The 14,815-nt window shown below is 41.4% G+C and overlaps 1 protein-coding gene across 2 annotated transcripts; it reads right to left on the bottom strand.

Annotated features, from left to right (window-relative positions):
- Positions 1 to 6,529: 6,529 nt before the first annotated feature.
- Positions 6,530 to 10,594, bottom strand: kcnkf (Potassium channel subfamily K member 15). Of its 2 annotated transcripts, NM_001140774.1 has the most exon segments (3): positions 6,533 to 7,210; positions 7,583 to 7,853; positions 10,119 to 10,425. In NM_001140774.1, coding segments are annotated over 3 exon segments (903 nt in total). In that variant the 5' UTR covers positions 10,402 to 10,425; the 3' UTR covers positions 6,533 to 6,861.
- Between the last annotated feature and the right edge of the window lie 4,221 nt (positions 10,595 to 14,815).

Raw genomic sequence — 14,815 nt, 5'->3', positions numbered from 1 at the left:
GTAAAGGGTGTTTGATTTAGTAATTCCGGGTTTTGGTTTATGTTTAGTTAATTCTATGGTTAGTCTAGGTTGTGTGTTTCTATGTTTGGTTGATTGGGGTTGGGACTCTCAGTTGAAGGCAGGTGTTGTCTATCTGCCTTTGATTGAGAGTCCCATATATTAGGGTGTGTTTGTATGTGTGATTTGTGGGTGATTATTCTGTGTATAGCCTTGTGCCTTACCAGACTGTTTATTTGTCGAGTGTTCGTTTTTTGTGTTTTGTATGTTCGGTTTTGAAGATAATTAAAAATCAAGATGAGCATTCACGTACCTGCTGCGTATTGGTCCACATTTTCTGATGACGATTTCGCATTATCGTCAGAAGACGAAGACAAATGTGACAGAGAGTGGATTCTCGGCCCTCACTAGCATGAAAATTAAATACAGGCACAGACTGCGTGTGGAAAATTATTTAAGACAGACTCTCTCCAATACAATGTGCATCCTTTCAAGCATACCCTTCTCATTAACCTGTGGTGAGTTATTCACAATTTTTGAACAAATATGGTTTTGAATGTAAGATGGCTAAATAAAGAGCAAAATGATGATTATTATATTATTATTTGTGCCTTTGTCACTTCCCACGAGCCGGGTTGTGACAAAACTCACACTCATTCTTATGTTTAATAAATGTATCGTAGAGTGTGTGGCAGGCTTATAATTTTTATATTTAATTAGGCAAGTCAGTTAAGAACACATTCTTATTTACAATGAGGGCCTAGGAAACGTGGGTTAACTGGCTTGTTTAGGGGCAGAACGACAGATTTTTACCTTGTCAGCTCGGGGATTTGATCTATCAACCTTTTGGTTACTGGTCCAACACTCTAACCACTAGGCTACCTGCCACCCCTAATGATGGCAACAACAACAAAAAATTTGAGAGTACACTGACCCTGGTGCAAGAGGGGGCTGGATGTTGAATGTTTGAAGGGGTACGGGACTATAAAAAGTTTGGGAGGTGAGGGGAGTGCCTTACTAATTAATTACCTTAATTCATCAATCAAGTACAATGGAAGAGCGAAAAACTGCAGACACATGGCCCTCTGTGGAATGAGTTTGACACGTGTTTTACGGGGTCAGCCATAGTAGTAACAGCGCCCCTGGAGCAAATTAGGATTAAGTACCTTGCTCAAGGGCACATCAACAGATGTTGTTTCACCTTGTCAGCTCAGGTATTTGAACCAGCGACCTTTCGGTTACTAGCCCAACACTCAATGAATTATATAAGGTTAGAGTGTTTGGCCAGTAATAGTCATTCCAAAAGTATGTTCTAAATTTCTAAAAGCTGTTCCATGGGATGGAAAATTAAGACACAACACTTGTTGATATTATTGCTTTAGATAATTAAACTCAATTGTCAGTTTAATTCTTAATTTCTTTGAAAAACATAATTGTATTCACTGCAATTACCCAAACACAAGGGATCTTTTGGACACTCACAGTGATAGAAAAGCTCTGTCTGATTGAAGAAGACGTTCTCCCAGTAAAAACACTTTTGCATGCTGCTGTACAGAAACACCAAAATGGCTAGAAATTCTAACTAATGAGCAATTAGCCGACCAATGAACTTATTTTAACATCTTTTTTAGACCGCATCATAGACCGCATCAGATAGATGGCCTTCTCTTGCTCGGATGCTTTCTCCGGTGAGATTTCATTTTGTATCTTTTTATTTCACCTTTATTTAACCAGGTAAGCTAGTTGAGAACAAGTTCTCATTTACAACTGCGACCTGGGCAAGATAAAGCAAAGCAGTGCAACACAAACAACAACACAGAGTTACACATGGAATAAACAAGCGTACAGTCAATAACACAATAGAAAAAAATTTGGTCTATATACAGTGTGTGCAAATGGCGTGAAGAGGTAGACAATAAATAGGCCATAGTAGCGAAGTTATTCACAATTTAGCATATTAACACTGGAGTGATAAATGAGCAGATGAGGATGAGCAGATGATGATGTGCAAGTAGAGATACTGGTGTGCAAAAGAGCAGAAAAGTAAATAAAAACAATATGGGGATGAGGTAGGTAGATTGGATGGGCTATTTACAGATGGACTATGTACAGCTGCAGCGATCGGTTAGCTGCTCAGATAGCTGATGTTTACAGTTAGTGAGGTAAATATAAGTCTCCAGCTTCAGCGATTTTTGCAATTCGTTCCAGTCACTGGCAGCAGAGAACTGGAAGGAAAGGCGGCCAAAGGAGGTGTGTCACGACTTCCGCCAAAGTCAGTTCCTCTCCTTGTTCGGGCGGCATTCGGCGGTCGACGTCACCGGTCTTCTAGCCATCGCCGATCCACCTTTCATTTTCCATTTGTTTTATCTTGTTTTCCCATACACCTGGTTTACATTCCCTCATTACTTGTCGTGTATTTAACCCTCTGTTCCCCCTATGTCGGTGTGTGAAATTGTTTATTGTCAGGTTGGCACGCTTCCGGCTGGTTTGCGCCGGTTTTTGTTTTATACCCGTGCTTTGTGGCAGCCGGTACTTTGTACAAGGTTGTTGTACTTTGTGGTGCCTCACTTGTTTTTTGGGCATTTGTTTTTGTGACGCGTTTGCGTTCTGTTCAAATAATTGCCTCAGTAAAGTGCTTGTCCTCTCATCTCTGCTCTCCTGCGCCTGACTTCCATGCACCAGCTACACCCACCGTTTGACAATGTGTTGGCTTTGGGGATGACCAGTGAGATATACCTGCTGGAGCGTGTGCTACGGGTGGGTGTTATTGTGACCAGTGAGCTGAGATAAGGCAGAGCTTTACCTAGCATAGACTTATAGATGACCTGGAGCCAGTGGGTCTGGCGACGAATATGTAGCGAGGGCCAGCCGACTAGAGCATACAGGTCGCAGTGGTGGGTGGTACATTCGGCCTCTTCAAATTGAAGGACAATTATAAAAACGCAGAGAGATGAAGGATAAATTATTATTAATATTTATTTTTTTGTACATTTTTTGGGGAAGCCTGGCTTCCCTTGGCATCAATAAATACACGCCACTGCTGGCATTATTCCTAAAGCGGACATTGCCATTGGCTGCACGGAGTCGCATACACAAAAATCCCATGCAGCCTTGTTTTCAAGTTCGAACACTGGAATATGAAATGTAATCTGAAACTCGATTACGCTGATAGAAATCCTCATTATTTTGTTGAAAGATTTTCAACTTGAGTGTCATTAATTCTATATAGCCTACACTTTCTTGTTCTCACCAGAACAAGAATAGACTGACGAGTTTCAGAAGAAAGTCTTTGTTTCTTCCCATTTTGAGCCTGTAATCAAACCCACAAATGCTGATGCTCCAGATACTCAACGAGTCTAAAGAAGGTCAGTTTTATTGCTTCTTTAATCAGAACAACAGTTTTCAGCTGTGCTAACATAATTGCAAAAGGGTTTTCTAATGATCAATTAGCCTTTTAAAATGATAAACTTGGATTAGCTAACACAACGTGCCATTGGAAGACAGGAGTGATGGTTGCTGATAATGAGCCTGTGTACACCTATGTAGATATTCTATTAAAAATCAGCCATTTCCAGCTACAATAGTAATTTACTGAGTGGCACCGTTGTGGCCTCGTGACAATGACCACAAGAGCAGCTGCTCACCGATTTGACAGCTCCAAAGCAGTTACACCTCCAACACTGCCAAAACATCAGCTATGCAGGTGTCAGCTATCGCCGGTTAGCGCTCGATCTGATTGAATCTAGGCCCTAGTCATCCAATTATGATCAGCGAGATCTCTCTCTGACTCAATCACTGAACCCAAAGCAAACAGAGATACTCTAGTTTGTAACAACCAATCACACAATAATAAAACCGGCTTCACGGTCTTTATACAAAGTTGTGTCTTTGAGTAATGTAAAGACATTCATTCTGCACGACAACCTCATTTTTGTATCATCATTACCCTTTTGTTCTGTTAAGGCATTTGTTCACTGGCCTATGTAAATATTTGTCATCTCTTTGAGCTAACAACCATGAACACAGACAGCAATGAATGTGAGGAGGCACCAGATGCATCAGACAGAATAAAGTACAGTGCTATCTGCAATATTAATGGAGTCATTATGGAAATGAGGTTATTGCTTTCATCAGTTACAAAACCACACACAGATGCAGATGAATTGATCTTCCTCATCATTTAGCCTGGCCTATTCTGTTTGTTCACAAATATCTCCCTAAATTTGTATTGACTGAATTGTAAATCTTTAACTCCAGTTCACTTATCAATGAATGACATTGTGGTGTTCCCATTCACATCGAATGATCAGCAGCGACCTTTCACTGTGTATTTCTAACTGTCCCAGTCACGTCAGTTCCAAACAATCACATCACTGGAAATGTGAGGATTACGGAATAGTAAAAAAAAAAATACTGTTGTCAAATTTTGGTGCTAAAAGTTTATTATTGTGCACACAACTCAAACAATCAAAGAACAGTAGTTTCTATTGCGCAGTCATTATAACCCACTGAAGCCTAATCTTGTACCAGGAACAATACACACTTTGGGTTCAGCATCACGGTCAGCGTCTGAAAGCACTAGTGACGTCTGTTGGTCACTGCACAGTAGAGTTATATCTACGGTCAAGGATTCACACACACTTTGTTTTATCCATTATGTTATGGTTGAGAACGTCAGGGAAACACCAACAGGAATAGGAGGGGATCCCATTGGAAACTAGATTAAAGCACCACTGTTTATGTAGTGTTACTGTGATGCTCTGTAAGGCTGCATTTAGACAGGTAGCCTAATTCTGATGTTTTTATCGCTCATTGGTCTTTTGACCAATCAGATCAGCTCTCAAAAGACCAATTTGTGGGGGAAAAATTGGCCTGCCCGTCTAAACGCAGCCTTAGATTCATGTACAATTATTCACGTCAACCTCCCATCTCCTTGTCCATGGTACAGCAATATTGTTACAGGACATTTCAGAATGCAGCATTGGTTCAATTGACATAATACAGATATAACTTATCTTTAGACCAATGATGCCCCCTAGTGTTAGACAATACGAACAAGCACAAGTTTATTTAAGATTTAAAGACTGCTGCCACTAGAGGTCCCTGTAATCACCTCATGAATGTACACCTGCTGGAGCAGAAACTATGGCCATGCTGTAGTTTGAAGAAAGGGATCTTAACAGCATACTTACTTAGCATGTTTAGTGGCAGTTGTTTTTGTTAAAATATAGTTTGTGTAGTTACTCAGAGATGTATACGATAGAGTCAATACAAAAGTGATCACAGTCGATACTACTCACAAGAGGTCTTCTCAGGTCCAGAAAGTTGGACCCGGACCCAAACAAACCCAAGGACAATCAGACCCTGACACGAACAGACCCGATCATAAAAATAAATATAAAAGGGGGGACCCGGATGGAACCGAGAATAGTCAGACCTGAATCCGAATGGACCGGATGACAACCAGACCTAGACGCAACCCGTACCCTAATGGGTCTGGGTTTAGACCAGACCCGATTGGACCCGAGTGACAAAAAAAATATGCAAGTTGCTCTTCTGGTTAACAAATAGGTATGTTGGCATGGCCTTCTATAAGTCCATAAATGCACAGTATTAGCATAAAGTAAATATGCTATAGACCAGGGGTATTCAACTCTTACCCTACGAGATCCGGATCCTGCTGGTTTCAGTTCTACCTTTTAATTAATTGCACCCACCTGATGTCCCAGGTCTAAATCCATCCCTGATTAGAGGGAAACAATGAAAAAACACAGTGAAACTGGCTTCGAAGTCCAGAGTTGAGTTTGAGGGCTATAGCTTATGTAGAACCGTGGTCGGGTCCATTTGGTTCCATTCGGGTCTATCAGCTGTAGTTACATAGACCCGAGACCCAATGACAATCAAACAGGACCCGACCCAGACCCGAGGGAAAAGTTAGAATTTTGGATCTGGACCTGCTTGGGTCTTGGGTATTTGGGTTTGGGTGGACCCGTGAAGAGCTCTACTTCTCACATCCCTTCTTCCTCCCACTGACTGTTCCTCTTCGGCCACCGTTTTACACTGCAGAGCACTGGGGATGGACGCATTACCAAGGGAACCAACCTAAACAGCAGAGAGTGCACTGCCTAGAAGAAATCAACTGATTATTACGGACTAGAAATAAGCTGTAGGTCACAGGTGACATCATGAAGGAATGTCTGAGATGAAAAATATTAATTGGGTTGAATAGCCCCATCTGTGGCTCTCTCTCTCCCTCATCAGAGTTACCCATCCTCATTAGGTAGTCTATAGTGATGAAATGTAGAGATGGTAACAACAAGTCTATTCATACAACACTTTTAGATTTTTGATAATTTATGTGTAATGTAAGCTATTGCTCAATAAGCAAATGAATGCAGGTCTGGGGCACATAACCTTTCCTCTTGTATGCAGTAAAGTACTTCAATCATAATGCCCATATTTTCAACTTTCATTCATTTGTCAAGAAAGCATATACTACAAATAGTGGAGATTATTTCAAGAAAATAAACAGTTTGACGATGTATTACCTTTTTATTTCACAATTTTATACAATCTTTACCTGTATAAATCATCTCTTTATCTACAGAAAAAATGCAATTGCTAAATACAATGCAGAACAGGATATCTGTAAAAGCTACATTTTGACTGTAAAAATAAACATAGACGCACAGCCTGAAACCTGTAAATGCTACCTTTTGTTTACAGGAAAATCAAACACAATTTGTTCCACCTTCAGAGAATCAGTACCATCTCTGTCTGCACTGTATTCCTCTCAGAGCTTCAAATCAAAAGATAAGAACAAAGGCAACTTTTGTCCAGAGTCAGTCCCAACAATCCAGGTAGCTACACGGACTTCCTCCGTGTGTGAGGGCTGCTCATCCCCAGGAAAAGGGCACCGCTGCTGGGGGAGGACTGGGCTGAGGTGTCCCTGGAGCTGCAAGAGGCTTCATCCACCCTGTAGGAGATGGAGTTGTAGAAGACAGGGTTGCTGTGACAGCCTGAGTGCTCACAGCGAGATGGAGAGGGGCTGTCACAGGCACCCAGCCTGAAGCACATACAGAAGCAGAGGGCGCTGATGCAGGACTCAGGGTGCTTAGCAGATTCCCTGACGCCAGGGGTCCCCCTGAGCTCCTCAGATGGAGAGGGGATGAGGTTGGTACGACTGGTGCCTCCCTCCATGGCATGGGAGAAGTTGCAGCGGCTATTGTGCCCATCCTCAGCTTCTTTCTGCTCCATCCCATCAACTCTGTCCCGTGCTGATGCTTCCACATCTGCCTCCTCCTCCACTGCCTTCCCACCCCATGGCCTCTTAGGCACTGCTGCCTGCGCCTCTCCCTCCACCTCCAGGCTTCTGGTTCCCTCCTGCGTGCTGTATGTGAGGAAGCGCAGCACCACCAGGTTCAGGAAAGCCCCGATCACGGCCAGCCCCACCAGGATGTACATGAAGCTGAAGGCCACATAGGGAATCCTCCTCTGGAGGGCCTCCTTCTTCTGCAGGGCCACAAAGTCCCCGAAGCCGATGGTGGTGAGCGTGATGAAGCAGTAGTAGTAGGCATGGAAGAAGGTCCAGCCCTCAAAGTGGGAAAAAGCTGCTGCCCCAACACAGAGGGTGCTCATGCAGGACAGGAGGCCCACCAGCACCATGTTCCCCATGGACACGTCAGTCCACCGTAATCCCATGCAGCACTTGAGCCTGCAGAGGAGGTAGCGTACTAACGTGTTGATCCTCTCCCCCATGCTCTGGAACATGACCAGCGTCAGTGGGATGCCCAGAACAGCATAGAACATGCAGAATGTCCTGCCAGAATCTGTGCCTGGAGCAGCATGTCCATAACCTGCAGAATATCATAGTTATAGACACATGTCCATTACGAAAACATATTGCTGTCAGATTGCAGTATGACTGCAGTTATTCTGCAATTACTGTGTCCAACCACCGCAGTCGACTGTAGTTACTGCACTTTTATTGCAGTTTCAAAACTGCTAACTTTTTTTGTAAGGGGTGTGTACATGGACACACAGACAAACACAGTAACTCTTTAAAACATTTGTTATAGATATATAGATATACAGTACCAGTCAAAAGTTTGGTCACACCTATTCATTCAAGGGTTTTTCTTAATTTTTTACTATTTTCTACATTTTAGAATAACAGTGATGACATCAAAACTATGACATATGGAATCATGTAGTAACCAAAAAAAGTGTTAAACAATTCAAAATAGATTTTAGATTTTAGATCCTTTAAAGTAGCCACCCTTTGCCTTGATGACAGCTTTACACACTCTTGGCATTCTCTCAACCAGCTTCACCTGGAATGCTTTTCCAACAGTCTTGAATGAGTTCCCACATATGCTGAGCACTTGTTGACTGCTTTTCCTTCACTCTGCAGTCCAAGTCATCCCAAACCATCTCAATTGGGTTGAGGTTGGGTTATTGTGGAGGCCAGGTCATCTGGTGCAGCACTCCATCACTCTCCTTCTTGGTCAAATAGCCCTTTTTTATTTTACTAATTCAACCTTTATTTAACTAGGCAAGTCAGTTAAGAACAAATTCTTATTTACAATGATGGCCTAGCAACAGTGGGTTAACTGCCTTGTTCAGGGCAGATTTTTACCTTGTCAGCTCGTAGATTCAATCTAGCAACCTTTTGGTTATTGGCCCAGTGCTCTAACCACTAGGCTACCTGCCGCCAAATAGCCCTTACACAGCCTAGAGGTGTGTTGGGTCATTGTCCCGTCGAAAAACAATAGTCTCACTAAGTGCAAACCAGACGGGATGGCGTATCGCTACAGAATGCTGTGGTATCTATGCTGGTTAAGTGTGCCTTGAATTCTAAATAAATCACAGACTGTGTCTCCAGCAAAGAACCCACACACCATCACACCTCTTCCTCCATGCTTCACAGTGGGAACCACACATGCGGAGATCATCCATTCACCTACTCTGCGTCTCACAAAGACACGGCAGTTGGAACCAAAAATCTCAAATTTGGACTCATCAGACCAAAGGAAAGATTTCCACCAGTCTAATGTCCATTGCTATTGTTTATTAGCCCAAGCAAGTCTCTTCTTCATATTGGTGTCCTTTAGTAGTGGTTTCTTTGCAGCAATTCGACCATGAAGGCCTGATTCATGCAGTCCCCTCTGAACAGTTGATGTTGAGATGTGTCTGTTACTTGAACTCTGTGAAGCATTTGTTTGGGCTGCAATCTGAGGTGCAGTTAACTCTAATGAACGTATCCTCTGCAGCAGAGGTAACTCTGGGTCTTCCTTTCTTGTGGCGGTCCTCATGAGAGCCAGTTTCATCATAGCGCTCAATGGTTTTTGCGACTGCACTTGAAGAAACTTTCAAAGTTCTTGACATTTTCCGCATTGACTAACCTTCATGTCTTAAAGTTATGATGGACTGTCGTTTCTCTTTGCTTATTTGAGCTGTTCTTGCCATAATATGGACTTGGTCTTTTACCAAATAGGGCTATCTTCTGTATACTAACCCACAACTGGTTGGCTAAAACACATTAAGAAGGAAAGAAATTCCACAAATTAACTTTTAACAAGGCACACCTGTTAATTGAAGTGGTATTCCAGGTGACTACCTCATGAAGCTGGTTGAGAGAATGCCAAGAGTGAGCAATGCTGTCATCAAGGCAAAGGGTGGCTACTTTGAAGAATCTCAAATCTCAAATATATTTTGAATTGTTTAACACTTTTATTATTATGACATGATTCCATTTGTGTTTTTTCATAGTTATGATGCCTTCACTATTATTCTACAGTGTAGAAAATAGTAAAATAAAGAAAAACCCTGAAATGATTAGGTGTGTCCAAACTTTTGACTGGTGCTGTATATATAGGGGCCTATATTACTTGAGTCTCTAGAACATCAGTATGTTTAATGCAACCCTTTATAACTTCCAGTTTTGCTAATAATTCAAACCAAAGTTCAGCACCAGTCACTCAGCACCCGTAAGGGTAAGCTCTAGGCTAGAGGAATTTTTTATTTTTACATGTAAAAACAGATTTGTTGTGGTTAGTCATACCAGTATGCATGGTTTAACTTACAGAGCAAAGAAACCCATAAACCATCAATTGACTTACCAATCGTTGTGATTACAGTGATGGCAAAGTAAAAGGATCCCGCAAATTTCCACTGTCTCCCCGCGCGATGTGGCTCCGACTGTAGAACCACTCTCTCGATCTCCAGGTAGTCGTCCCGAGTGAATCCGTACTTCTTCTTCAGCTCGTTGCGCTTTTGTTCCAGGATTTTTTTCTTCGAGCTCTCGGTCTCGGACTCGAGGGCGTCGAACACCGCGGCTCCCACAAGCAGGTAGGATATCATACACAGGATGAGAGAAAGGGTCCGAATGTTCTGCACCTTCATCCTCACTCCGAGCGAACTCGAGTGGGCACTGAGAGGAGAGTGGGTGTGTTCACGAAGAGAGACCGGTGGACACGCCAATTCTATTAGAACCAAGTGCGCATGAACTCATTCATCCATTCGCATACCAATTAAGAGTGGCCTACATAGTTGTTTGATATAACTCATCAGTGGCCTAGGCTTATAGTATTATGGTAGATGTTAAGGTAGTTGTTTTTACACAGGCACTGCACACACTTTCCATAGGCTTTGGAGTTTGTGTTCTCATTTAGGCCCTACGAGTTCCGGTGTGTATAGTCTATTCTGAATGGCCCAAATTAAGACTGACTGGTGTTCATCCGAGTCCAAGAAGGAGACACGTAGGTTAGGAATGTGTTTTATCTATAGCGTAGAATGCAAGATCCAGATGGTTCGTACGAGGCTACCAAAGAGCATCCTCTAGCCTACATTACTCTCACTCATCTCTAACCGACTCTACCTCTAATGTGAGTAGGCAACTTTGTAGATAATTTCAAATGATACCCTTTATTTTAACCTAAATTAGTTAAATAAACTGGGGGCCTTGACCAAAAGTCATACTGCGCTGTGATTGCATTGAGCTGGTGCTGTCCGTGATGCTGAGCCCTGTTTTGTAATTAATGAATGATGGTCAGTGGGATGGCTTCAGCTGGGGATTGCTGTTAAGTTCTTTTGGTTCTTATTAAAGGGGCACTGTGGAAACAGCTGGCCTTTTCATACTCTTCTCTCTTGATTACTTTGCTTTGTGAAGCGTAGCCTATATGCGTGAAGTATTAACAAAACGCTTGGCTAATGTATTACTCTGACTGATGAAGCATGAGCCGGTGGCAGATTTGACCTTTATAAAGCACACTTAGTCCCAGAGTGATCAATGGAGCCTTCATAATTAAAGCGGCAATCAGCAGTTGAAACAATAACAAAGCATCTTCCCCACCCCTGTTTCTGTAAAATAAAAAAGCTGAGTTATAGGGCTGGAGAAATGCAGCCACTCTTAAATTCATAAACAGCTCTAAGGAAGGGCTGACCATGCATGATATCAAAAGTATAGTTTGCTTTGTTTACAAACACTGGAGTGAAACCAGTTTATATTTTGGGTTCTGATGGGGTACCACAGTTGAACTAAGCTCATGAGGCATTTAGAAGTTATATTCTTCAATAATCAATCAGTACCTTTAACTAATTCAACTTGAACTAATTTAAGTCCAAAAATGGATGAAGCAACGGCAGATTGCCCTTTTAACTATGTCAGAGAGAGATAGAGAGAGAGTGTCAAGGTAGATAACCATGTGTGTATTTAATAAGCCCCAAAGCATCAAGACTTAAATGTCACGATTGCTCTGAAATCAAAGACTAGGACATGAGGTAAATTTACATGGGTCTGATAAGACACATGATACAACATTTAATTGGTCATGCCCAACAACACACAGAGGTCAGAAGAATATAAGGAAATTATTATTACTCTGAAACAAGTCTAACAATGTTATTTTTTTTTTGTGCGTACCACATTACATTTAAATTTGTCCAGCATGGCTCTGTTTTCTCTACTGGAAAAAGGATGAGAACAATCATTACTATTTGAATGGATTTTATCCAGTTAATCAGTTAATAACCAAAGTCCAAAGTCCTCTCCTGTCCATGTGGCGTCTACATGCATAGTTATTATGGCAGATCACTTATAAAACTACAGCTTTAAAGTAAGATACAAATGATACAATAGAAATACACTGAGTGTACAAAACATTAGGAACACTTTCCTAATATTGAATTGCACCCCCTTTTTTCCCTCAGAACAGCCTCAATTCGACGGGGCATGGACTCTACAAGGTGTCGAAGCGTCCACAGGGATGCTGGCCCATGTTGACTCCAATGCTTCCCACAGTTGTGTCAAGTTGGCTGGATGCCCTTTGGGTGGTGGACCATTCTTCATACAGACGGGAAACAGTAGAGCGTGAAAAACCCAGGACTGTTGCAGTTCTTGAAACACTTAAACTGGTGCGCCTGGCACATACTACCATACCCTGTTCAAAGGCACTTAAATATTTAGTCTTGCCCATTCGTCCACTGAATGGCACACATACACAATCTATGTCTCAATTGTCTCAAGGCTTAAAAATCCTTCTTTGACCTGACTCCTCCCCTTCATCTACACTGATTTAAGTGGATTTAACAAGTGTCATCAATAAGGGACCATAGATTTCAGCTGGATTCACCTGTTCAGTCTATGTCATGGAAAGAGCAGGTGTTCCTAATGTTTTGTACCCTCAGTGTATTGGCTTGTGATTCTATATAAAAACAGAAAATTATCTTTGAGCATTAGTCTCCAAACCCTCTAATGACTTTCTGGCTGCTGATGCCTAGGGAGTATTAGAGTTGTTATCTGATTTGCTAAGCTCCTATTTCTCTCCTGGCTCATCTCTTTATTTCTTTATATATAACTTTGAAAATACAGAAATACAGGCTGTATTTCTGTATTATGGAAGTAATATATCTTGAAAACCTGATTGCTGACATGCTGACATGCAAAACAATTTGGGACTATATCAACAAAATGCAGTTTTGGGGTGGAATTTGTATTTAACTTTGTGTAAACAAAGCCTTTTATATTGTGTTCTCCCCTTTGTTTAACTCCACTTACTTTTAACTCCATATTATAAGTTGTTTTTTATTTTGGTTAGCCTTTGCTGGGACAAATTGAGTGTGTCCTCATGGTGGGTGTCTTTTGGGACACAGTTTCTTGTTGCTAGTCAACTTTCAGCAGACACCCCCATGAGTGTCTTTGAGAACCAGAGAAGCACTCTTTTCACACCACCGATACAGCTATGACCAGAAGTTACTTTTTTGTAGCAGGTTAGGAGAATTTACGCAGCAGGTTAAGATAATTAACGTTGCAGGTTAGGAACATTTGGTTAAGGTTAGGAAAAGGATTAGGGTTAGCAAAAATGCTCTCCTAACCTGCTACAAAAATCACTTCCGGTCATAGCTGTATCGAAGTGGCATGAAAAGAGTGTGTCTAGGGCTGTGACGGTCACGAAATTTCGTCAGCCAGTGATTGTCAAGCAGATAACTGTCAGTCTCACGCTAATTGACTGTTAATTAACATAAACACATTTAGCATCTCCTGGCTTCCACACAAGCCACTGATGCTGACCTTTGGAACATCTACATTTTAAAAAGTCTAATAAATCCATGTAATATAGCCTACACCTTCACAATAAATCTATAATTTATTTTAGACAGGTCTAAAGAAACATCATATGAGACAATGTAGTATATTTCAGAAGAACAGAATAGCATCCCCCGAGTTGTCCTTATGTTAGGCCCTGATCTGGCTATCCCAAATGGCTGTGGGCTACACTAGTTCATTTATCAGACAAGATTTGCTTTGAATTCCGTGGCATTATTTTATGGTATGAAGAATACAATTGAACAAAGCTGAATAATATAGACAATATATTTTCTCCAAACAATTTGAGGGAGTGCGCACATTTGTCTATTCTGTGTTCTGCGGTTAACAAAGAAATAGGTATTCCTATATGCTTAATTTAAAGTTATTAATGTAACTTTAGTTGTTCAACAAACGTTGGGGTATATGTTTTGATTTTTAATACATTGTAAGGCTGCATGATGCGACTCTAATGATGATTTGAAAAAAGTAGCTTGAAAAGCATGAGCTCTGCTTTGTTTTTTGTGCAGGCTGTACACACTAGAGGTCGACCGATTTAATCGGAATGACAGATAAATTAAGGTCGATTTCATGTTTTCATAACAATCGGTAATCGGCATTTCTGGACACCGATTATAGCGGATTACATTGCACTCCACGAGGAGACTGCGTGGCAGGCTGACTACCTGTTACGCGAGTGCAGCAAGGAGCCAAGGTAAGTTGCTAGCTAGCATTAAACGTATCTTATAAAAAACAATCAATCTTAGCATAATCACTAGTTTACTACACATGGTTGATGATATTACTAGTTTATCTAGCTTGTCCTGCGTTGCATATAATCGATGCGGTGCCTGTTAATTTATCATCGAATTACAGCCTACTTCGCCAAACGGGTGATGATTTAACAAACGCATTCGCGAAAAAAGCGCTGTCTTTGCACCAATGTGTACCTAACCATAAACATCAATGCCTTTCTTAAAATCAATACACAAGTATATATTTTTAAACCTGCATATTTAGTTAATATTGCCTGCTAACATGAATTTCTTTTAATTAGGGAAATTGTGTCTCTTCTCTTGCGTTCTGTGCAAGCAGAGTCAGGGTATATGCAGCAGTTTGGGCTGCCTGGCTCGTTGTGAACTGCGTGAAGACCATTTATTCCTTACAAAGACCGTAATTAATTTGCTAGAATTGTACATAATTATGACATAACATTGAAGGTTGTGCAATGTA

The sequence above is a fragment of the Salmo salar genome, chromosome ssa22 (assembly GCF_905237065.1).
Source record: "Salmo salar chromosome ssa22, Ssal_v3.1, whole genome shotgun sequence".
In the NCBI taxonomy this organism is placed as follows: Eukaryota; Metazoa; Chordata; class Actinopteri; order Salmoniformes; family Salmonidae; genus Salmo; species Salmo salar.
This window is presented reverse-complemented; position numbering and strand designations above follow the sequence as displayed.

What these genes read in the sequence shown, in the direction of transcription:
- kcnkf (XM_014166199.2), bottom strand. Translation starts at nt 10,401, where the DNA reads ATGAAGGTGCAGAACATTCGGACCCTTTCTCTCATCCTGTGTATGATA. An exon ending in CACTGTAATCACAACGATTG is followed by an intron (nt 7,854 to 10,118) that starts GTAAGTCAATTG and finishes GATATTCTGCAG; the next exon opens with GTTATGGACATGCTGCTCCA.